At 43.7% G+C, this 25,174-nt stretch overlaps 2 protein-coding genes across 2 annotated transcripts; one reads left to right on the top strand and one right to left on the bottom strand.

The window, feature by feature from the left end:
• Positions 1 to 112: 112 nt before the first annotated feature.
• Positions 113 to 19,140, bottom strand: INTS11 (integrator complex subunit 11). The gene is made up of 18 exons (XM_054009409.1): positions 19,045 to 19,140; positions 17,470 to 17,662; positions 16,304 to 16,401; positions 15,332 to 15,405; positions 14,822 to 15,050; positions 13,849 to 13,947; positions 13,712 to 13,746; positions 12,017 to 12,155; positions 10,094 to 10,158; positions 8,786 to 8,975; positions 7,755 to 7,838; positions 6,015 to 6,104; positions 4,973 to 5,135; positions 3,811 to 3,918; positions 2,993 to 3,054; positions 2,003 to 2,145; positions 1,413 to 1,542; positions 113 to 305 (listed from the first exon to the last, which is right to left on the bottom strand). Exons 2-18 carry the CDS (start codon positions 17,495 to 17,497, stop codon positions 240 to 242), a joined length of 1,803 nt encoding a protein of 600 aa, XP_053865384.1. The 5' UTR covers positions 17,498 to 17,662; positions 19,045 to 19,140; the 3' UTR covers positions 113 to 239.
• Positions 19,141 to 19,252: 112 nt separating this feature from the next.
• On the top strand, positions 19,253 to 24,142 carry CPTP (ceramide-1-phosphate transfer protein). The gene is made up of 2 exons (XM_054009415.1): positions 19,253 to 19,531; positions 21,225 to 24,142. Exons 1-2 carry the CDS (start codon positions 19,293 to 19,295, stop codon positions 21,745 to 21,747), a joined length of 762 nt encoding a protein of 253 aa, XP_053865390.1. The 5' UTR covers positions 19,253 to 19,292; the 3' UTR covers positions 21,748 to 24,142.
• Positions 24,143 to 25,174: the final 1,032 nt, after the last annotated feature.

The following is a 25,174-nucleotide window of genomic DNA, read 5'->3' on the forward strand; positions in this document are numbered from 1 at the left end:
GACGAAGCTGCTCCAGGTAACTTGATATTTGTGACTGACTTTGCCAGTGGGGGATAGCAGTGCTGCTAAAGCAAAATTTTGTCTGAATAGTTTAATACTCTCTACTGCAGGATATTTTACAATAGACCTTGTCTTTATTTAAAAAAACAACTTAAGTATTTACATGCTTTGGATAATATAAAAAACAGAGGTGAACTTGGAAGGCTTCTGAAGTTCCATTTTCCCCATTGCTGCGTCACTCAAGCTGTAGTTTGGGGCAGTCCCTTTTTCAATAGGGAGGTAAGATAGCTGCCCAGTTCTTCATCCTATACACAGACATCAGAAATAGGTCAGGTGGCAACACCCCCACTCCACTCTCTCATTTAGGGCAGCACACCAAAGGCTGCTCTTTTGACAGGACTAAACCAAATATCCAGACCCAAAACCCCCGAAAATTAGTACGGTTTCAGAATTGTTTGGCCTGAACCCATTTCTGATAGTTTGACAAATGGGAGTTTATTCTTCCAAAATCGCAGACTTGGCAGTAACAAAGTACAGGGGCCCTGAGACAATAGATGTCTCTTTTCTTAAGAGACGCAAAGAAAGGACTATTGATTTTTGCTTTGCTCTCAGGAAAACATTTCCCTCTAAAGAAAAGCCTTTGGAAACCCACAAAACCTAGGCACTAGAGAACTCTATCCTTGAACTTAAACATGAGTGACTCTGCTAGGGCAAGCTTTTTGCTAGTCAGCAAGTTTGAGACTGTTTATATGTATGCTAGTCACACCTCAAATTTTTCATACAAACCCCCGCTCCAACCTTCCCTCTGCTACCAGTACTCCACCCTGACTAGGGCCAGGATACTAGAAATAGCCAAAAATAAGTAAGGCCAGCGATTTTAGCGTGGCTGATGATTTTGTTTCCAGTGCCCACAGGGGGAGTAGACTCAGGAGATGGTGCTCCTGGAAAGGTAGTTTTATTAGGGGGAAAGCTTAAGGAAAGGAGGTGACTCCAGCGAGTTAGTGCATGGCAAGCTGGGGTGTAAATCTATAGTGCCCCTGTACTAAGACGTTGTTTCCACAAGCTCTAAGGATGCATCTACACTGCAGCTGAGAGGTGAGATTCCCAGCCCAGACAGACGATCATGCTAGCTCAGCGCAAGCTAGTGCACTAAAAACAGCTGTGTCGGTGGCAGCTTGGGCATGGAGTTACACCTCCCACGTGCCGCACAGACCTAGCCGAAGTGGCTCATGCGGGACTTTTCAAACAAACTCAAAGCTGGAGTAGCTCTTTTCTGTTCCCTCGCTGCACTAACCCACTTCCTCTGGAAACGGATTCTTATAACTGCAACCCCCACCACAGGCCCAAGTTAGAACAGAGCTAACCGGAATCACTTTGTGAATGTGTGTCTTCGACATGACATTTATTCTTACCTGGTATGTCCATGACACCAGCAAAACTTTGGTTCCTTGGTCCTCTGACTGTGCTGTGGCTTGGATCAGAATGGACTCCACCATGATAGATCCGTCAGGGAGATGCTGAACAGAATAATCTTTCAGGACTCTAGGAAGATGGAAGGTATATTATGCAGTCCTGTTCTGTACTCAAGTGGGCATCTGACTACACAGACCTAGCTCCTACAAACGGTGCATCAGTACAGAGAACGCCTGCACCTCACAGACTCCCTGGCTGGAGTGTAAGCCAATACCCACCAGCTGAGGAGGGCAGGACAGGACTTACAAAAAGGCTAAGACTTTGAATATTAATCATTAGAAAGTCATATAGTTCCACAGGGCTGGATTTCTGACCTGTCTGAAAAGGACAGGCGAGATCCTAAAGTAAAATTCTGGTTCCTATTCGTCTGCATAAACCAATCCTCAGGGGCTGGGCCAGCGGAATTATCTACATTTTAGTCACTGGAATCTTTGTCACCTATTAATATTCCCCAGCTACACACAGCTGGTTTGGAACAGCAAGGCCACCCTTGGAGCAGCAGCTGTTAAACAGTCTGTGGCACGCTTACCCCTTAAGGTGATTATAGACTCGAAGCACCATCTCGTGCTCCTTGCGAGGATCCTGAATGTGGACTCGGCAGGTAAAACGCAGCTGATGCTCCCCAAGACCCAGTTCCTTCAGTGCCTGCTCGGGAGAGACCAAGCGGAAGCTCTGCCAAGGGAAGGGAGAAATCCATTAATCGCAGGCTGCCGTTCACATTGCTCCAGAGTGCTTTTTTCATTATTAGGGTAGCTCTCTGTAGAGCTAAAGGACAACCACACAGATTTTCTTGGGTCATGGACCCTGCCTTTTTAAATGGCCTAGCACACTGTGGACAATGCCACCACCACCACCAGCAGCAGCAGCTAGATGTGTGTACACAGATTTATTTATATAAACACCTCTATCTGTTATACATTCCCCATTTTCCAAACCTGCCTTCAAACACAGCTGCTCTATGGATAAAAGTTGGCACAACCCTCCTGTATGACGAGAGTGAGTTGGACCACAGCCACGAGGCGAAGGATAAGCTCTCTTGACGTGGACCAGCCAGTATGGCAGCAGGAGTCAAGAGCATGACAAAAAGCAGAACTTGATTGGAAGTGGCTCTGTGGAGTGGTTAGCTATGGCTCCAGTGTCCTCTTCCAGAGAGAGTGCCACGCCTCTGGGTTGCTCTGATCTCTACCAGCCTTGGCAGGTGAGAGGCTGGGAATTCTCATACACCTGGATTTCCTTCACAGCCTCACAACACTTTAGAGTGGTCACTGCTGAGCTGTAGGACTGAGCACAACACCGAGGTTCTCTGTGACCCCTTTCACATGCAAGAGCATGATACCTCTTATAAATTAAAACCCTTTTTTATAAATTTAACAACATTGTAAATGCTGGAGGTGAAGCAGGGTTTGGGGTGGAGGCTGGCAGCTCACGACCCCCCCATGTAATAACCTCGTGACCCCATGAGGGGTCCCGACCCCCAGTTTGAGAATCCCTGTACTAGAGTAATCTCCTTTTCACTTACGTTATCCTTCATGATTAATGTGCCATGCATGAGCTTTGGCTTCTTGGAATCCGGCACAAGACCTAGAGTGGGACCAACAGAAAAGAAGGGCAAAGTCATTAATGTTCTTGTGCTTATCTTTCATACAAACATAGTAAAACACTTTAGGATCTAACAGACTGCACGGCCATGGTGAGAAGAGGGTCTGAACTGCCAGCCCCTCAACTGAAATGCAGTAGGTCTAGTCTATGGTCTTATAACCTGGGCAGAGACCCTTTACAAACCATGTACTTAAACCAGTTAGCAACTCCATGGGGATGAGGCAAATCACTCTCAGCAACATTGACTTTCTCTTCTCGATCTTGCAGCACATGGCGCTTCCTTGCTTTAGATAGAAGTTGGGGGGGGGGGGGGGGGGGGAGGTGTTAAAACCAGGTTATCTTGTAATTCCAGTGGGGGCGGAACTGGCCCACTGAAGTATGCATTTTTATCCATTAAGCAAACTGACATGTCATCTCTCTGCAGGGTGCATTAGTGATGAATAGCAGGGCAGCCCCATTCTGTGTCTCTGTGACTTTCCTGCATGGGGCTTTTAAAAAACAGTGAATATGTTCTGAATGAGGATAAATTGGCAGGTGAAATCCACGTCATCCCACTGGAAGCCTCTTTCAACCAATGACTAGTTATGAAGCTCCATTATATGGGATATCACATAAATGTGTCCACAACATCCCCTTCTCACACATCCATGCATAATCGTACATTCAGCAGTAAAAACATAAGATGTACTAGAATTGCAGTACCTGAAAGGGGAAAGTCATTGTTAACGGGTGTATTACCTATGGCACTCTCTCTCTTCAACAATCCAAGGGAAATGTCCACTGGTATATTGGGGCTGGTGAACAATGTAGTGGTTTCTCCATTTGCAGGCATGTAACAGTTCACATCTGTATTAAAAGCCAAACAATACTGAAGAAACATCCATATACAGCTTCTAATCCCAAAGGACTTTTTATACGGGGACTATCATTGCACCCATGGCTAGAGTGGAACATGGCAGGTGTTTAACAGCAACCCTTTACAACAATTTGGGACAGAGACTAAGAATATTATAGTCAACAAACTTGAAAGAGTAATTCAAATAACCAGTATAGTTGAATCTTGCCAGGAGACCAGAGTTAACACCCCTAATCATGGTAAATTCCATGGGATTGTTAATCACAAGTAGCCACGGCCTTTCCCCCCCCCCCCCCCGTGGAAGACAGCACAGATTCCCACAAAGGGAACAACGCTACTTATTGAATCACCAGCAACACTTCATGTAGCAGCATGTGTTTCTTCCTTTGGGGAACTCCCACCCAACCTGAGGCTTGGAGAGTATGCGAGAGCTGAAACGATCCCAGGCTGCAGCAGAACTTACAGCCATGATAAAAACAAGTTAATGCAAAAGTCACCTGAAACTATTGGGAAAATGCACCCAATGAATAAGCATCCCGAGAGTGATACACAATGATCTCTTTATTGATCATTCTCCCCCTAGCCTTAAAGTCAGCTGCTTTCAAAAAAGGTTTTTATTTTTCCTCTAGTCTTGTTCACTGTAACTTAAGTCTGTAGTACAGAATTGTAAACATGAAAGAACTTTTCCCCACCAGTCTCTGTTGGTTTTAGGCGTCCAAGAGGCACAGCTTACAGAACTAACTCCCTGTTTATACATGCACACATGCAATAACTCTCCATTTCTTCGACTACACTGCATCTGACTGGTCCCCAGAGATCATTAAACCTGCAGCAGGGGCTCACTGCAAACCATGCCATCTGGAGAGTCATCCTACCCATTTGCTTCCAGCACAGGGACTTTTCAGTACTTGAGCCAATCAAAACATGTTATTCAACTAGATTTAACGTCCTGGCCAAACTACATGAACTATAAAAATAATTAATCCTTCCCCCTTCCACTCCTAATCCTCCCCACCACCCTCCAGAGCCCAACACCTTACATACGAAATTCCTGTTCAATTTTCTGCTTCAGGAACTCCATCTTCTTTGCTTCCCCGTGAACCAGAAGAACACTGCGTGGCTCGGCCTGGCGAATCAGCTGCATTATTCCCTTGGCATCAGCATGGGCACTAAAGGACATGTATTCGACCTGCATCTTCACCTCCAGCTGCAGGGACCAAGGGGAGAAGCAAACACAGACCATCCCCCATCACTACTTGCTTTGCCTGTTCACAACTTACAAGCCACACAGTAACTAAACCAGAGCTCTCAGCATCCGCGTGTAACTGGAGTAAGCAAGACGCCTACATCAGAAAGTGGGACAATTGAGACAGCCAGATCCTTAACTTCAGGGGCAGTTGACAAAAGTCAGCACCATACAAGGAAAGCAGTTAGTACCTTGCAGGATCAGACTTTATAATTCTGGATACACTTCCTCATAGACTCTAAGGTCAGAAGGGACCATTATGATCATCTAGTCTGACCTCCCGCATGATGCGGGCCACAAAAGCTGACCCACCCACTCCTGGAAGAATTCTTTCCCTTGACTCAGCTATTGAAGTCCCCAAATCATGATTTAAAGACTTCAAATCGCTGAGAATCCTCCAGCAAGCGACCCGTCTCAGCTTTGCCCAAAGAAAATCACCTTGTAAGGATTTTGATTACCAGCTGCAATGTCCCTTTCAGCAGGAATCTATGTGACAGTTACCTCACGGGGTACAGGTGATTTATCTACTTTTCCATATAGAATTAAACATCCATTAAAGTCTCTGGGCCCCAGCTACAATGATTTCAGCAGGGTAAGAGATTTATGGGGCAATTGTTCAGCCATTGCCCACGTAGCCAAACTCCCACTGACTGTAGTTGTGTGTCCACATGTGGAAGGATGGCAGCAGAATGCAAATCATTGTCAGCGCAACCAAAGGAACTAATTCAATCACTTCAGCTAAAATGTATATCAACACAGGGAGAGACTTTCACCGACACAGGGCAGTGCAATGTGCAAGTCCCCCTGAAAGTCAGCGGGGCCCTTTCAAAATTAACTTACTATTTGTCTTCCTTCCATTTCTAGCTTCCGCTGTCCACTCAGGATCTTATGACCCACAGTTCCTTGCACACAGTAACCTGGCATAATGACCTGGAAGGAATCCAGACAAATATGTAGCATTTGCACACTGAATGGAGCTAGAGTAAGTTGTTCTCTTGGGACAGAACTAGCCGCACATCCACCTGTATAATGCTGATGGCAAGTTTCCATGGTTCCCGACATGTCTACCACAACTCTTTGTTTAGAACAGGGGTAGGCAACCTATGGCACACGTGCCGAAGGCGGCGCACAAGCTGATTTTCAGTGGCACTCACACTGCCCGGATCCTGGCCACCGGTCCCGGGGGCTCTACATTTTAATTTTAAATGAAGCTTCGTAAACATTTTAAAAACCTTATTTACTTTACATACAACAATAGTTTAGTTATATATTATAGACTTATAGAAAGAGACCTTCTAAAAACGTTAAAATGTATTACCGGCACGCGAAACCTTAAATTAGAGTGACTAAATGAAGACTCGGCACACCACTTCGGAAAGGTTGCCGACCTCTGGTTTAGAAGCTACTGAATCTATTCTGTTCAATTATGCCCCTCAGCATCTTGCATGATAAAGACCTGAGTATGGCACAAGCATTAAGATCAAATTAAAAAGGCGGCTTCTGTTAAAATCCACATGTTACTAAACAAGGGTTATTACTAGTCATGGGTAAACAGACAGCTTTGAACAGATAAGCACGGCTGAAAATACATTTCCATAACATAAAATCTTGCACCACTCATCCTTTCCGAGTCTACTGCCAACAATGCAACATTTTAACAGTCACAAAAACTTGAGCTAACAGAACTGTACCAGTGTCAATTCCTCAGGGAATCCCTCTCTCCCCGACTATAAGGGCCTGGTTATCATTCAGTTTCATGGGATTCCTTCGAAAGTAAGGCTTCTTTAAAAGACCTTCTAAATATTCAGTAAGTGGTTCCACAGTCTCAAACCTGAGGAATGTCACTTTATGGGTTTCAAAGGTCACGGCCAGCCTTTGGACACAAACCCTCTCTCAATAAGGATATCAATATCCCCTCAAGGCCACCAGAGCAGGCTAAGCTTTCAGAGCGTGACTCAGTTCCACCGCTATTCACCATCGACGGTTTTCATAGCCAGTGTTCCCTTTGTAAAAGTTGACCTGCGTGGATACTCGATAAGGCGGCCCCACTGAAATAAATGGACCAATGCGTCCCCACGCATGGATCACAGCAGCATGTAAGGAGTTAATACTAATTTTTTCCCCCTAATTGAAGCACAATGTGGTATCTAACATAGGTCGACTGAAGTCTGGAATGTAGACATGCCATCAGAACTGAATGCATCATGTTCATGCACAGTAATTAAACCATCAAGCTGCATCTGTTCCCCAAAGACACAAAGGGTGAGTCCTTGTCCAAGAGAGACAAATCCTGGCCCCAGTGAGGCCAATGGCTAAACATCCACTAATTTCAAAGCCCAGCGTTGGTCCAAATGCAATGTGCCAGTCATAAAAAGCATTTTTAAATCATGCTTTAATTAAATAAGGTCAGTCAGTCAGCAGTTATTACTAACTGATGACTCATTTAGATAACCGCTGATAAAGGAAAGATGCATGCAAAAAACTCTCCTGCCAATATAGGCAGAGTTTATTTCTAAAACGACTGGAGTGTAGCCCCACACATCAATATGAAGCATCATTCAAGGTCACAGAATTTCTTACCATGTTCTTTTCATTCCCTGCCCATTTCCTGAAGATCTGAAGGGACTGTCCGGCATGAAGCATACCTGGGGTTGCAAATACAACCTAGGTTTCAAAAGAGGAGTGTTAGGAGCTGCCACACAGATTCATTTTTCCTAATGATTAGAAAACAGGTGTCCCAGATTATGGAGAGAGCACGTAAGAATAGAACCAGGGAAGTTCCATCTATGAATCTATATAGTACCAATTAATATACAGTACAGTTTAGACTCATTACAGCTCTGGGGATTGGGGGGGGGGGGGAAAAGAGAAGGGGGAGGCAGAGGAAATTTTTTCAAACTGTGCCTTACAAGATCTCCATAATTTTCCATAAAACAAAATACTTCAAAATTCACATTTCCTAATAAACCCTTCAAGAGTTTTGATTAGCCGGCAGTACCATGATGGTTTCTGAGTGATCTACTGGGAGGTAACTAGAAAGGAATCTGTCGAAATCAATAGCAAGAAAACAACATTTTTTTTTTTAAAGGGTCACTTTCATTTTTAATTTAATTTAAAGGGATTGTTTAGAAGAACTATAGATTGGATCAATGCAGAGGAATGCATTTAACATTCGCCCTTTTTAGATTAATTTTCTAATACTTTTTAACTTTAATGCACTGGAAGGTAGTTCTTGTAATATGTTTATTCCTTTTATTATGTTTAAGACAAAAGCTTCATTATTGCTGCATATGATTGGATTTATCAGTGCAAAAAAAAAAAAAAAATGTAATTCAACAGGGATTTGGGTTTAGAGTCCCAGGTCTGCCACAGGCTTCCTATGTGATGTTAGGCAAATTACTTAATCTCTCTGGGCCTCAGTTTCCCATCTGTAAAATGGGGATAACAGTAATTCACTATCTCAGAGAGGTGCTGTGAAAAATACATTGACAATTGCAAGGAGCTCAGGTATTATGTAAACTGTGCGCTTTCCTTAAGCCAGGCAAAAAACAGCACTAAAACAGCTCCTACCCGTGCACATCAATCCTATCACGTTCTTAACCTCCACGTACCATTGGCCCAGGGTTATCGGCAAAAGCCCTGTCAAACGCCTTGATGTGTTTGAATTCGAACATGTTTCTCTGGACAAAAGTTTTCCGGATCTTCTGATTAGTCCATGTGATGAAGAGCTTGTAGTAGTGATTGGCCTTCTCAGTCAATCCCATGGAGAAGTAAATTGGGGCCTTCAAGTTCATTCTTTCCCTTTGGGGAGAGAGAAGAGTCAGTCAGTCAATTGTGGTTGCTTAAGTGGAATCCTGGCAAAAACCTCTCAGGCGCTCCCCTTTGTGTGCTCAAGAATTAGTCTAGGGACTTAAGATTTCTATGCATACACTTACCTGGGGAAATAGGAAGTCAATATCTCCGCTATGTCACATTAATGTTAGATAATCCAATTCTCCTTGTCAGCTGGTCCAGACTTATCTAACCAATTATGAATGTTAAACATGATGCTATGGGGTATAATTAAGAGTAAGGCAGCTTTAGATCATCATGTACATGTTCCAACCCAGACACAGCCTCTCCTTTCTGATCCTTACCATGACAGTGTTCATGAAAAAGACTCAATATTTTATTCGGCCATCCAAAAAAAGTTTCTTATCCAGAGCACAGAGTTTTGCAAGGCCAGAGGGATGGTATGAAATAAAGAAAGAGAAAATTTAGACTGAGTGCCTTGGAGCAGGATGAGGCATGACTCAAAAGAGCAAGATATTTTAGAGTAGTGTCCAAGTGGTGGAGGGACAAAAGCACTAGAAAATATACTACAGGGAGCAATCCTACACTAGCCAGCATGGGCAGATACAGGCACTCAAGAGGTTTACATTCCAGATTCTTTGCAGGGCAGCCAGTTTCCTTAATCTGCGTCTGTGGCGTGCGTCTGTCTGAATTTGGGCTTCGTGGATATCAGTGCTGAACTCGGGCCACAAAGTTCCCATCCAGCTTTTCCCAACATTGCGGGGGGAGGTTCGCGTCGGTCTCGGTGTTGACGCGAGGGATTCGGATGTTTCCGATGTTGCATTAATGGGTATCGAGTGGGGCAGTGGTTAGAGAAAGTAGCGAGGACACAGAGCACCTGGAATACAGCGGAGACAGCTTGGGACCAGATGCAGCCAGCCCTGGGCAAGATCCCAGTGGAATGTGGGCAAGGGCTACCAGGGTTGCCAGTTAGGGGAGGTGGCGGAAGGTCAGCAAGGCAGAGAGATGAATATAAGACTGTGCATGACAAACAGACACCACAGAATCCTGGAAAAAATGAGCACTAAGTGTAGGAGGGGAGGGGAATAAATACGTGGTTTAAATGGAAAAGTTGAGGCTGTTCTTACCAGAAAGTTTCCAGTAAGATGCAGAGTTCCTGGGCACGTCCCAGAGCAAAAACCGGGATAAGAACCTGCAATTAAAGTGCAGAGTTAGACTATACTACTGCCAAACATCATGCAAAGATTATGTGCCCCACTGGTGCCCACAAACACCTGCACTTGCTCACAGTGGGTGCACATTCCATTTTATAGATGAACTCCATGTGCCCTCCTTTCCAAACTCTCCCCACAGAGGGCCGATCTTCCTGATGCTGCTTTTTATTTCCCTATTCATCATTTGTTCTTAAGGAGAGGAGACATTGCACATTTACTGAAAGCAACAGCCTAGGCTCCCTGGATTCTCGCAATGTAACAGGGAACATGCTTTATGGAGACCTAGGGGATCACATTGTTCGGTTTAGCACTGCAAGGAAGTTTCCAATAAAATACTGTAAATAAAAACAAAACCACATTTCTGGCATTGTCTATGGAAAATTATATTGTGCCAAGCACTTTTCATCTTGACTGCCTAGGCCGCACTGGAGCAGTTACGTCCTAGCAGTAACTTTTTTAGCCCTCCAGGGGACAAGGAGCGTGAGAGTCGAACATAGAACGTACACACATCTGCCTCCTTGGAGAGTTTTCACACACGTCGTTTCATGTCTCTAATATTTTCTGCTATCAAACTCTTCACTGATGCTTGCTGCCAACTCGCAGGACCTTACATTACACTGATTGGTTTTCCAGATTCAGTGACAACTTCATAGAAATCATCAGCTAGTTCTAAGATGAGTCTCTAGGTGGGAGATCTATGTGTATGCCACCTCTGTTCTCAGAGGACTCACTTTTCCCTTCCATAAGCAGTTCCAGATTTCTCCCTCACTGGGAACAGAACAATAAATGAACGAAGTGTATGACCAAAGTCACTAGGGATGAACTAATGTACCTTTTAACCACGACAACACCATTAAAACCGTAAACATGCGATTGCCATACAGACTGCACCTCCCATTTTATCAGCGATTAATTTAATCCAAACTTCAGGAACTAAGGGCCACATCCTCATGCAAATCAGCATAGTTCCATTATTTGAGAATCCAGTGACTTGACCATTGGGATCTGGCTCTAAACTATTTGTTATAATGCAGATACAACATCCACCTTTAAGTAGGACTGCTCTAAGGCACATTTTATTGGGAAAATACTCTCACTGGCTACAGAAAGTTGTCTTTTATTAACAGAGGGAGGCAATGACCAAAATTCTGAATGAGCGAGAAACAAACAAGTGCCTAAGGCAGACCCACAAAATCCAACTATAGTTAAAAATTGCATTAAGATGTTATTGACATTATAAGCACCGCTATGTGCCATGTGCTTTGGTGGTCATGTAGATAACATGTAGTTGTTTATTTCAAATTGACATTATTAGAAAAGAACTGAACAAATAAAAGGGGGAAGCTACATGCAGTGCATGCAAACATTTTTAAAATGTTTCAGAAGGGGATGTAGGTACCTCTTTGTATGTTAATACTTTCCATATATTTGGGGTTTTACAGCAAAAATCTGCTAAGGGTCTAATCGTGGGGCACGGAATACTGAGATGAGAGCACTAGAAATTATTGGTTAAGAGTAAAGATTTTGACAGATAGTCATCTAAATTTAGAAACTGAGACTAAGAGACTAGTTTAGAGCACAAAATGCTTATGCCTGTGTCTCAGGCACGACTTTCTCTGTAACTTTGAACTACAGAGAGTTCAGACTGTAACCTTGGCATTTCCCTTCCACTAGAAAAACAAAAGCACACACTTAATACCCTGCCCTTTCTAGCATAGGTTAGCAATAAAACCAACCATGAACTTGCTTGGTGGAGCAACAGAGCTGTCATCAGGCTGTGTAAGAAGTCAGCTCAAATATTAGCAATAATACGGCCCTACTGACCCACCGCCATACCTTCCCTCCTCTCTCTACACTTTCATGGACCTTCTTCAGGAAGTCCCTCTCTCTGCAGCGTTTGGAGTCTCTGATAGTTGTGGCATAGGTGGATTCGCTGATTAATAAATCCGGACGACACTTATCAATCCAGGCAGCTCTAAAACAAAACAGAGAGAGACCATCTAATCTAATAGATAATATATAGCACTTTAATATAGGGATAATGATGTTCCTTATCCTTCTTTTATAGATGGGGAAACTGAGGCCCAGAAATCACAGAATCATAGGACTGGAAGGGACCTTGAGGGATCAGCTAGTTCAGTCCCCTGCACTCATGGCAGGACTAAGTATTATCTAGACCATTCCTGACAGGTGTTTGTCTAACCTGCTCTTAAAAATCTCCAACGATTAACTACCCTGACAGTTAGGAAGTTTTTCCTAATGATCAATCTAAACCTCCCTTGCTGCAATTTAAGTCCATTGATTCTTGTCCTATCCTGTGAGGTTAAGAAAAACAATTTTTCTCCCTCCTCCTTGTAACAACCTTTTACATACTTGAAAACTGTTATGTCCCTTCTCAGTTTTCTCTTTTCCAGACTAAACAAACCCATTTTTTTCAATCTTTCCTCATAGGTCATGCTTTCTAGTCCTTTAATCATTTTTGTTGCTCTTCTCTGGACTCTCTCCAATTTGTCCACATTTCCTGAAATGTGGCACCCAGAACTGGACACAATACTCCAGTTGAGGCCTAATCAGCGGAGTAGAGCGGAAGAATTACTTCTCATGTCTTGCTTACAACGCTCCTGATAATACATCCCAGAATGATGTTCTTTTTTTGCAACAGCGTTACACTACTGACTCATTTAGCTTGTGGTCCACTAAGACCCCCAGATCCCTTTCCGCAGTACTCCTTCCTAGGCAGTCATTTCCCATTTTGTGTGTGTGCAACTGATTGTTCCTTCCTAAATGGAGTACTTTGCATTTGCCCTTATTCAATTTCATCCTATCTACTTCAGACCATTTCTCCAGTTTGTCCAGATCACTGTGCAGTGACTTGCTCAAGGTCACACAGGAAGTCAGGAGCAGAGCCAAGAATCTTAACTTCACTGGACCACATTGTAACTGTCTCTTGCTAAATGAATCCAGTCCACAATATGGAGACTAACACTACAGATTTTTGAGACAAGCTTTCATTTACTTGCTGAAGACTAATTTAAGAGGTTACATTTTATTAAAGATCACCAACATTTAAAATCTTTCATACACATTAATATCCTTCTCCTTTAGCACTGATAGAACATTTATTATTGCAAGTAATAAAAGAAAACATGGCTCACTGCAAATGCATAGCATTGATCTGAATTATGTTAGAAGGCTAACATCTATAAAAGATGCCATGACAGGAAAATATATGGAACATTTAAACCCAATTATTGTGCAGTCTTAAAAAGGGATTAACATGACCGTACACCAGAGAGAAGAAGAATACTGCAGAGTCTATCTTGAGGAATTATTTTAAATCTATTTAGTTCCATAATTGAAAAACTTCATTTATCTTCCCAACAGAGAAGGCACTAAGCGACTGAGTCTCTTATCCGAGAACAAAGAATCACCAGTAATAAACTCCCATACATTAACAGGAGTTGCAGGTTAAGATCTCCCATGTATGGATCACACTCATTAAAATTCATAATTTCTCTGCTTCCTACTTACCCTAAGTGTCTGTCTGGCGTCATGTTATAATCACCCTAATGGAAGAAAAGAAAACCCATTTACTACCTGAAAGCTAACTGGACACATACCATACAAAGGAGATGTATAGGTCTATAAATATTTATCTGTATACTTACAGTATAGACCACAGACTCAGAGCCAACTTTAATCTGGAACATGGCTGCTCCCAGCACATGGCCAGCATAGTACGCCTTGATTTCCAGCTCATCATCCACCTACAGAGACAAAACCATATAGCCAATTTTAGACATCTCTCTCAGCGTTTAAAGAGAATTCATGCATTGGGAATTACGAGCACTGATGGCAGCTGATTTTATTACTCTGTTTCTTCACTGCTAATTTTGATCCCTTCCCAAATACAATTGTCCTCTTCCCATCCCCTGTGTTTGAGAGGCAGCACCCTCTATACCAAAAGTCACACTCCCGCTAGAGGAAACCATAGGGCAGAACCAACTTCTAGTGCAGTACTACCCTGAACAAATAAGGGATTTGATTACCCCCAAAGACAAATGCACTAGCTCCTAAGATGCTTCCATAGCAGCCGCTAAAAGGACCCTGGGTAATCTTTGTCTCACCTTCTTCCTATTTTGTATTGTGTCTCTGACTCCCTGCTTTCTCGTTTCTGCCCCTTCACCCTGGTCTCTTGCTTGTTTTTCCTTTTTCCTTTTATATGCACTTTGTTTTTTCCACCTATTTTTGGTCTTTGCAAGGTGAGGAACAACCCTCCACCCCCTTTATACATGGAAGGGCTGCAGAGGAAATTGACTAGGTTTAGTCCTTTTCCTTCTGTATCAAGCTCCTTAGAGCACATAGCTGGCTGCAAAGGGAAACTGACAAGAAACACAATATCTTACAAGCTTAAAGTGAAAATGCGTCTTAGCTAGGGCAGGAGTATGAGGGGAGGGGATTAAGATTCCTGGGCACCTTTCCCTGCTCTGCCACTGACTCACTGTCTGACCTTGGGCACATCATTTAACCTTTTTTTGTATCTCAGGCACTATGGAAGTGTAGCAATGGAAGACCCTGTTCCCTCCTCTTCAACAGTCCAATTGATTTATTCTGAGAGTTCCCCGGGGTGAGTCATATTACCTGGATTGTCTGGTGAAGGTGGACAGCTACCACTTTTTTCATGCAATCTTTAATCATTTGGGAAGTGAAGAAGTTGGTCTCCCCTTTCTTATCCACAGTAATTTTCCTGTAATCCTCCAGCAGGATGGGGCAGATGGCCTTGGTGGGGTGCGTCATGTATATGGGTCCATCATAGCCAACCATTTCGCTGAAATACGGTAAAGCTCCGCAGTGGTCCAAATGAAAGTGGCTGTGTAGGAACATCCAGAATGGAAGATATGACCCACAGGCACTTAGCTAGATGTTTATAGCCGTCACCTAACACACAGATCTTGTGAATGTGCATTAGCTCATGTAAAACACGGAGAGATCCCTGCATGGAGCAGAAGTGCAATCTAATCTTTGCAGTATAGAACTGCAAGCCATTAAGGGTGACTAGTTTATTAACGTAGGAGGGGAAAGTGGAAGAATTATTTTCCAGTGCTTTCCTCTTCTGCACCCGAATTATAAGATGGCAGGCAGTTTTCTTACCTGATGATTACACAGTCTAGAAAGTCAGTCAGTCTTCCATTCTGGGTAATGTATGAAAAATCAGGAAAGCGTCTCTAAAAGACACAAAAGCAGGTTATCAGATATTAAACAAAGCTGGTTACTGAATTCAAAACATGAAATTCAAAACAAATGTCAGCCGCCCATGTAGCATTAGGAATGCACTGTGATCTTATTACAGGGCAGAACTCCAGCAGGACAACAGGGAATGCTGGTGTCACCAGTAAGGTGGATCGCTACAGGCTAAACCCCATAAAAGACATGAATGCAGAGAGTGCCAAGAAGGAGGAGGAGGAGAAAACTGCCAATGGGAGGGTTTATTTTGACATTGCAAATAAGTAATTAAGTTATCGTCAGAGAAGAAAGATAGCTAATCCATTTTATCTTCACCATAATTCTCATTTGTAGGTTTCAGACCTCTTCATAGAGTTCTGCTAAAGCTGGTAGTTCGTTCTGTCACGAGCTGTCAGCCACCACTCCAAACCCCGCTTTGCCTCCAGCCTTTATAATGGTGTTAAATGCATCCGAAGAAGTGGGCTGTAGTCCACGAAAGCTTATGCTCTAATAAATTTGTTAGTCTCTAAGGTGCCACAAGTACTCCTGTTCTTCTTTTTGCGGATACAGACTAACACGGCTGCTACTCTGAAACCTGTCATATATGGGGAAGACTCAGGAACTCAGCATTTGCCAGAGGGGATATTGGTCCATCAAGTGTGGTACTATAACTCCAGCAGCGGTTAATACCTAAGGTTTCAGAGGAAAGTGAGCCTTCACCTAAGAGTGCACCAAAACGTGCTGGATTCTTCAAACAATTTCTAAATGAAGCTTGGTACAGCTGGCCAAGTAGGTTAGGTAGCTAAGGCACCCACAGAACCAGAAGCAATACTGGAAAAGGCTGGGCAGATAAACCTTAAAGAATCTGCACACAACATTCGGTCTTTCTGCCATACTTACATCATCGTTATAGCCCATGTGCATCCCGCAGTCTAGCATGACATTTTTCCCTGCAATAGACACAAGGATGCAGCTCCGGCCCACATCCTGGCCAGCCCCTGGAGCAAGAGACAAACAAAGGCAACTGCATCACCCGTCTATATAACCTCTTAAACCTTTAGAAGGATATAAACATTTGAAGCTCTGGGAAAACACTGGCTAGATAAACTTCAACACCCCTATTAAATAGGCAAGTATCATTATCCTCATTTTAGAAAGGAGGAAACTCAGGCTCAGACAGAGGAAATTACTTGCCCAATGGCACACAGTAAATCATTGGCAGAGCTGGATTAGAAATCTAAACCCTCTCCTATAGTCACTCCTCTATGCCACAGTGTCTCATCTTTTGGTAAAAGTGCAGCTCTCCATTTAGCACCTGGCTTGTTAGTTTCAGACCAAAAGACATACCTTAGCAAAAAGCATTTCTGCTGATATATTTAAGAAGATACCATCGAACAGTTTATCACCAAAACTGCTATCATCTTTCAGGAACATCCTCTGTATGCAGACTACACACAGAAACATAGCTATACAAACTAACAGCAGCTATTTTTGAATGTGTGTACTCCACAGAACAATGTCCCCCACTGGTCCTATAGCAATGTTAAATAAGCTAACATTCTGCACACGTTGTGCTAATATGTATGCTGAAGCAAAACCACGCAGGAAACAAGAGGCTCACAGCATAATCCAGCTTCAGTAAAAACACTTTTGGGGTGGGCGGAAAACAGTGTTTGCCAAATTCAAAAGGAAAAGAGGAAATAATATTTTGCACTATATGGCAGCTTATAAATATAAATGAATTAATCCTTTCAACATCCGAAAGCAAGGTTAGCAACATCTCTTTCCGTCTTCTCATTTGCAAAGCAAGATTAAGATTGCCTAAAGAGAGGAGTCAAATCTGAATGCTGCATGCTAGTTACATAAATATAACGTAGTAACATAAGTGCAAGTATAAGACCATAACAAGCTATTCTATGTTAAAACATGGAAAGAAGCATGAATCTCTTGCTATGCGTATTGTAGTTATTTCTAACTAATTTTAATTCCTTTAGGGCTCTGTCACAGCATCCAAACCTTTTCTACTTTTCTATCTATTTCAGCTCCATCTTGTGGTTTGAACTTACCCAAGGGTGTGACTTTTATTTCAGGCATTTTAAGCCGAGAAGAACTTTTTGAACCTTAGCAGTATAGCAGGCTATTTCAGAGACACCATAACTGGGTACTGAAAACAAGAGAAGATCCAGCCTTTCTTCAAACCACTGATCTGTTTATTTACTAATATCACAGAGAAGAGCTCAGCTGGGGCCCCATGGCTTCCTAGAGGGAGACAAGAATACAGACAAGAAAAGGGTCAGGTAACTCAGCACATTCTTAGTGTCATCTAAAAATGCATGCCTGCTCCCAATATAGTTAAGGCTTAGGTTCTGCGAAAACATAAACTGGTTTCCTTGACCCTAACATTATTAGAGTGTTTTATAGTCACTCAGTCCAGGACTGATTGGGCCATGGACTTGGTCCTTAGAGGGATTCTGCCCAGGTGAGAGGGGATGCACATTGGCATGGCTGTATGTGGGAAGCCTGACTGCGGCTGATCCTGCCAGATAGAGTGAGGTTTGCAGCCTCCTAGACTTTCTAAGTTCATTCATGTATTAACAAATTGCAGACAAACTCCCTATTACAGCCTTGATTTTGCAGTATGAGTTAGTTTAAAAAAATTAAGACTGTCATCCTCTGCATCCCTTTCCCAACGCAAATTGCTATTAGATCAAAGATGAGAATGAATTTAGTTCAATTAACTTCTAAGGCGGGACATAACAAAACACCTTAAATTGTCTGAATGCAATTAGTACATTCTTTAGCTCTGCTTCTAGGATTCCAGAGCAGTCCCTATTTTATAAATCATTACAGGAAATTGTGAGGTTGCATTATCACCACTGCTGATGGGAAAATTTTCCTCAAAACAAAACAAAAATGTTATTTAAGTCAAAATCAAAATATTTACAAAAAGTTGTCATTTTTGACATTTTAAAAAAACCAAATGAAGTGTTTTAATAAAATCAAAATATCCTGAAATAACATAAAAACATCCTTTTTTTCCCCCCAGAATATAACGTTCTGATTGTTTTGTTTCAAAACAACTTTTAGGAACAAAATTTTATTTATATAAAAACCAGTTTAAGTTTTAAAAGGTTGGGATCCGAAAAAGTGATCAAAACAAAAGTGTCCCAATTAACCCGCAGCATGGCACCCCCGTTCACCCCCCCCACACACACCGTACCCCGCGGGATGGCACCCTCTAACCCCCCCAACTTCCCCCCCCGCCCCAGCACGGCGCGCCCTGCCCCCCCACCTCCCCCCCTTGGCACGGCGCCCCCGACCTACCCCAACCCCCCCCCAACTCCCCTCCTCCCCAGCACGGCGCCCCCTGCCCCACCCCAACTCCCCCTCTTCCGAGCCCGGCGCCCCCTGGCCCCCCCCAACTCCCCCTCTTCCGAGCCCGGCGCCCCCTGGCCCCCCCCAACTCCCCCTCTTCCGAGCCCGGCGCCCCCTGACCCCCCCAACTCCCCCTCTTCCGAGCCCGGCGCCCCCTGACCCCCCCCAACTCCCCCCCCCAGCACGGCGCCCCCTGAATCCCCCCAACTCCCCCCCCGGGCACAGGCCCCGCTCACTCCCAGCCCGCGGCTCCCAAACGGACTCACGTTGCCATTACTTCTGGCAGGCCCGCTCCCCCGGTGATATCTGCGCATGCGCGACAACCCTAACGAAGCACCGCCCCCTGACTTGGAGGGGGTGTCACTCCCCTATCACGTGACGCAGGTATAGCCTCTCACCGCGTCCACAGCGAGCGCCAGCCAATGGGCAGCGGCTCTCATCCTCCCCAACCACCCCCCGTCTCCCTACTTGCGATTGGCCAAGGCAACGTGGGGCCCGGAGAGGAAGACGGTGAATGGCTGGAGCAAGAGCCTCGGGCGTCGATTGGCTGCGGAGAGAGAGGGCGGGGCAGCCGTCGGGAAAGCGGAAGCAACGGGCTGAGGAGAGCCGGGGGAGTCTCGAGCGGTTCAACATGGCGGCGGGGGCGGAGACGTTCTCCCTGCGGGAAGTGCTGGTGGCGTTCACCGCCTGCGTCAGCGAGCAGCGGGAAGTCCGCGTGGACCCGTACCTGGCGGGCTGGAAAGGCCTGGTCCGGTAAGGGGGGGCTCGTGGGCTGTGACTGGCCTCAGCTAAGGTTACCATATTTTGAGCCTCCCAAAGGAGGACACTCCACCCGGCCCCGCCCCCTGCCACGCCCACACCCCCAACTCCGCCCTTCCCCAAAGTCCCCGCCCCAACTCTGCCCCCTCCCCTGCTTCCCGCAAACATTTGATTCGCCGGAAACCTGAAGCAGGTAAGGGGGGGATGGGGAGGGGAGGCGTGGCCCAGGCTGACATGTCCGGGAAAATCCGGACGTATGGTAACCGTAGCCTCAGCCGCCCGCGAGGCCCCGCCCCGCTGTTTAAGGACAGCGGGGAGATACCGACTGGGCCGGTGGCCGCTGGGGGCGCTGTCTGGGTTCGCTGCCCCGCCCATAGCTAGCGTCTGTGGTCACGTGGCAGAGGGCCACACCCTTCCCAGAGTACTGCAGGAGACATGGGAGTAGCCTGCCTGGCCTGTCGCCCCAGCGCTGCACTGGCCTGTTGTTGGGGTGTAGGCAGAGCAAACCTATCAAGCGCTTTAGGACTGGAGGAGGCAACCAGTGTCACAGTTAGGTATCAGCTAGAGCAGATTAAGCATAAGGATCTCACAGGCTGCAGGAGACCACTTAAAAAGAAGTGGGAAATTAACACCACTGCAGGCACAGGACAAAGGGGGGTTGATAGTTAAGAAAATGTTATAATGCACTGTAAAACCAGTGTCAGGTAACTGTCCTAGGGAGCATAGTTGAGCATTTTGAGGATAACTGTGCCCTCACGCTCCATCCAACTTGAAGAGTTCATTGTAGCTCAGAAGCCTGTCTTGCTCACCAACAAATGTTGATCCAATAAAAGATATGAACTTACCTACCTTGTGTCTCTAATGTCCCCATACTACACACTTTACATGAGTTTAATGCAAACCACCTGCCTCAGCCCCTGCTCTTGTGATCTAAGCTAGAGGTGAAGCATAATGAGGCATGACAGAATTCAATTTTGATATTTTTAATTATGATAAAATGTATTAGTTTGAAGCATATTTATCAATTTAAATTTTTGCAGTTGCACAAAATTATGGGCGGGGTCAGACAGTTCAATGACAATAGACAAAGTTTCAGCTTTTGAATCTCTAACTGTTTTGACATATGATATTGGCAGTTTAACAAAGTAAATCGCCTTACATCAAACTCAAAGTTCTCAAGCAGTATTTTTCTTACTTTGCCTATACGTAAACTTTGATGACTGTTGATGAAAATATTTTTTCATCAGTTTGTGTGAAATCAATGTTTATTAATGTCTACCGCTAAAAATCTAATCCTTCCAAGCCTAACACTGAAACACTGCCTCTTGATCATCCCTGAAAAAGGTAGGTGACTAGTACTAGGCACAAAGTGGCTGTTAGTATATTACATTCTATGTAGTTAACCAGTTTTACTTTATATTACCGACACTTGACTCCACTACTATCTTGTTTGTAAGCCTGTTCCTGTTATTTACTACATTACCTGTAATAAAAATAAAAATGACTACCACCTTATTCTTACATATATTCCATTTTAGATTTAAGTTCAATCTATGTTCACCAGTTCTGGTCTGTCCAATAACTGATCTAACTCTTAACCACTTAAGTAAGGTCACCATTTCAGCATCATTTCTCAAGCTCCCTTACTCTGTCACATAACACAATTGATTTTTTGTTTTGATTGTAGGTTTCTGAACTGCCTGGGCACAATTTTCTCCTTCATTTCTAAAGACGCAGTGACCAAAATAGAGATCATAGAGAATTACCGTAATAGTGACCAGCGAGAAAAGTACTTGACCGTTCAATCCATGGTGGAGTATGAGCTGGCTAATGGCCTGGTTGATCTCCAACAGCGATCCAAGCACCCTAACTCAGGTTGCAGAACCTTCTTGCGCCTCCACCGAGCCCTTCACTGGCTGCAGATGTTCTTGGAAGGACTGAGGACTGGCGAGGACAACTCCAAAACCTCTGTGATCTGCTCAGAGACGTACAATGCTTCCTTGGCTAACTATCATCCCTGGATTATTCGCAAGGCTGCCGGGGTGGCTTTTTGTGCCTTACCCACTCGAAATACATTCCTTGAAACCATGAATGTGGGCACAGCTGAAGAGGCGGTGGCTATGCTGGGGGATGCTTTGCCCTATATCTGTGAAGTCTATAAAATCACAGAGGAGCTCTATGCCCAACACAAACTGCTCGACCTCCCCTAGCGTAGGGGATGTTTGATTAGAATATCTCAATATTGAGATTGCTGGAATTCACTGTATGGGGGGGGAGGGTGCACTTATGTAAATAAGTGGTTATTTGCACTAGAGACTGGATTCTCTTCCTCTTCCCCTATGTCTCTAGTAGAGCCCATAAATAACCTGATTGGTACTCTTTGGCCTTTTAAAAGAGAGCTGACTTAATTCTTGGCTCCCCTTTTATAAGAAGACATTTGGAATAAACATTCCAAAGCCCATATTAGCTTGTTTAAACTTAAAGGACTTATCGCTTTTCTCTGCACTGAACTTCTTTTTCAAAACTTTATCAGGTCTTTATTCTTTGTAAAAGCCAAACAAAGCACCCGGCCACGAGTGATCACTTAATCTTTGTAGCTCCAATGCCTTTTTAAACAAAAGTGATGAGGACTCTCCCTTTGTCCTACTCGTGTGATGATGCTAAAATACAGCTAAACTAGGGTTGGAACCTCTTGCTGTGATATTGTAAGGCCTGTGTACAGATGACACTCATTGCCATTCAGCCACTTGTTCTCTGGTTGGGTTAGCAAGGTGATGTGTGTTACAGGGCCTGGTATTTTGGTTTTGATGCACTGCAAAGCAGGGACCTTGAAATTATGATGCTTTCTCTCAACAGTGAGAGCAATTGGTTACAGACCACCTTCATGGCAGCTGGTCATCACTTGCACTGGATAATACTTCCTGCCCTTTCTTCTCACACTCATCCTCACAAAAACTAAATGGCGTGGAGATGTGGTATAAGGATACGTTCCCCCCCCCCCCCTTTTTTTTTGTGTGGGGCTGTTGAGATAGGAAGTCCCTTTGTTATTTTCTCCCTCTTCCCCCTCCCTCTCCCCAGTTGTATTGCTTGGCATCATGCCTTTTGGGGGTGGGGAATAATCTTTAGTGCAAACTGCACAGTACTGAATCACAGAATAATTCAGAGCCTTATGGATGTTGAGGTTACAGAAACTACCCCTGCAGTAGACTTTAGGAAATAAAGGGAATGCTGAAAGCCTAGAGAAATGAAGTCCTGCTGGCTGGGTGGGGTAATTATGATTTGTACTATACATAAAATCATAGTGTTTGCTGAAGCTTAATGCCTTCCAGTCCAAATCAATCATAAGCTTTAAAAGGAGGGTAAATCTTCATGCAAGTGGTAAGGGTAAAATTGTTTTAGCAAGAATTCCTATATATGTTGTGTATATAATAGGTGTATAAATAGGAAAAGGTATGCAAGCTGGTTATAAAATAATGAATTGTACTTTCAGATATTTTCAAAATTTATCTTTCACAACACTGCATGGATATTTCAGAAAGAACACTAATACCACTGCTGTGAAACTATTTCAAGACAACGTTCACACCTCTCACGCTGTGCCCCTGTACATTTTAATGCTAATAAAGTGATCTAGATAATCGGAGGCATTTAAATGGCCAATAAGGCCACAATGCTAGAATTGAGTATTACCTCATGAGTTTGACCTAGCTAGCCACACTACTCTCCCTTAAATTACATTAATAACTTGCCTTCAAAAAGTGGTGGTGTACAGAAATGCCTGTCTTTCTCAGGTCTTTGAAGGCATGTGATCTTGGGTCTCATACATTCAGGGCATACTGAACCTAATAATGAGTGGTTGCTTAATTAGCCATTTGGGTAGTGATCAGAAGAGACCTAATACATTTAACAGCAGATTCTAAACTCTCAGCTGCAGCATGCATCTCTGTAGATCAGAATCTGTTCATAGAGTATTTCTTAGCTTGAGGATCAGGAAAGGAGGGTTTCCCCCCCTCTGATCCAAGGATGGATATTTACCCACAGTGATTAAAAGATATTTATGCCTCTAGTATAGCTCTGTGAAATGTGCCATTTTCCTTCCATGTTAAGATATTAATTTAGAAAAGCCCCTTTTAAAAACTTACTGTAACTTTCAAAATGCTGTTTACACTCAATGCCATGGGGTAGATCCCCCGCGTATTAAGACAATTCAGGTAGCTCAGTGTTCCAACGTCTAATAAATACTCGCTATTTTTTGTTTTGTTTTAGCTAAATGAGTTTTCTTGCTGGTCAGATGTTGATATTTCATCTAAAATGTGGTGTTGCATATTTTGTGTACAATTAAAATATTGTATGAAATTGAAGCATCTTGCACTACATATGATGTGAAAAAGCTGTATGTATCGTAAGTAACATTTGCATAATGCCTTTGTTCCAAGGGTTTAATATAAAGGGAGAAACATCATGTGAAAACTGTTTATCTATTCTCCACCAGTATGTCCAAGCTAAAACACTATTCTTATATCATCAAAGCTGTAATACTTGATTCTGCAATTTCCAACAAGTGGTTTTTCAATTAAAAAGTCACTTACCAGTGGAAAACCTGAATTTGCTTTGTTTCTACTAATCTGTTGGTCTTGTTTTGTTTTTTTCCAAATGAGGGTTATATATACACATGATGGTTAGATTCCACAGGGCGGTACACACACTTAATACACTCAAAATCGACACCTTTCTAGCAGCATCCTGCAATCTGTGTTGCATCTTTAGCAAATTCTTATGCATATGCATTGTTTAGTGATGCTCCAAATTTTGAGGTTCCTCTTCTCTCCCTGCTCTGGCCATGTTCCTAAAATCCTAGCCTCTGTCCCTTACTGCTCATTAAGGCCGGGGTCCTACAAACAGCTCTGTGGGGGTTGCAAGCTGCTTTGCACAGAAGGCCTCTGCATGGTATAAGGGTCCTGCCGTGCACAGCAGCTTGCAGGATTGGGGCCCAAATTACATTTGGGTTTAGAGGTTCAGTTTTAAGCAGAAAGTATTGTCGGACATGTGGGCTTACAGCTGCAGGGACTGGATGTAGGTTTTGAGGAAGGGTCGCAATGAACCTATCTGTTCACCAGATGGAGCTCGTTCATCGAGTGATGAATTGAACAGGTGCAATCTCTTTGCCTCTGTACACGTGTTAATCTTGCACCATTTGGCTCTAAATTTCCTTTTATCTTGGAGTGAATGTGTACTTAGTTTAGTCTTATGAAACTACATACTTTAAAAATCAATCACTTTCCACTCTGCTCATTAACTATTTCCATAGCATGTGGGAGGCTGGTCATAACTAGGGATTCTATTGTGCTAGACTCTATAGAGACAGAACAAAAAGATGGTCCCTGCCCTGAAGAATTTATAATCTAAGTAAGCCCGTAACATTAAAAGGAGAAGAAAATACATTTCTGGAGCAATGAGTTGACTTTGCAATCACATAAGGATTTCAGATCATTCTCTGCTGGCCTGTTCCATCTGTTCATATCCTTAGATATATTCCTACACTTGCATTCTGAACCTTTACCAAAGATTAGGGAATGGTACATAGAAATCTTACCAAGAGATTTGCAGTCACATCAGCTAAACAGTACAACACAGCCC

This window comes from Malaclemys terrapin, chromosome 19 (genome assembly GCF_027887155.1).
Source record: "Malaclemys terrapin pileata isolate rMalTer1 chromosome 19, rMalTer1.hap1, whole genome shotgun sequence".
Lineage (NCBI taxonomy): Eukaryota > Metazoa > Chordata > Testudines > Emydidae > Malaclemys > Malaclemys terrapin.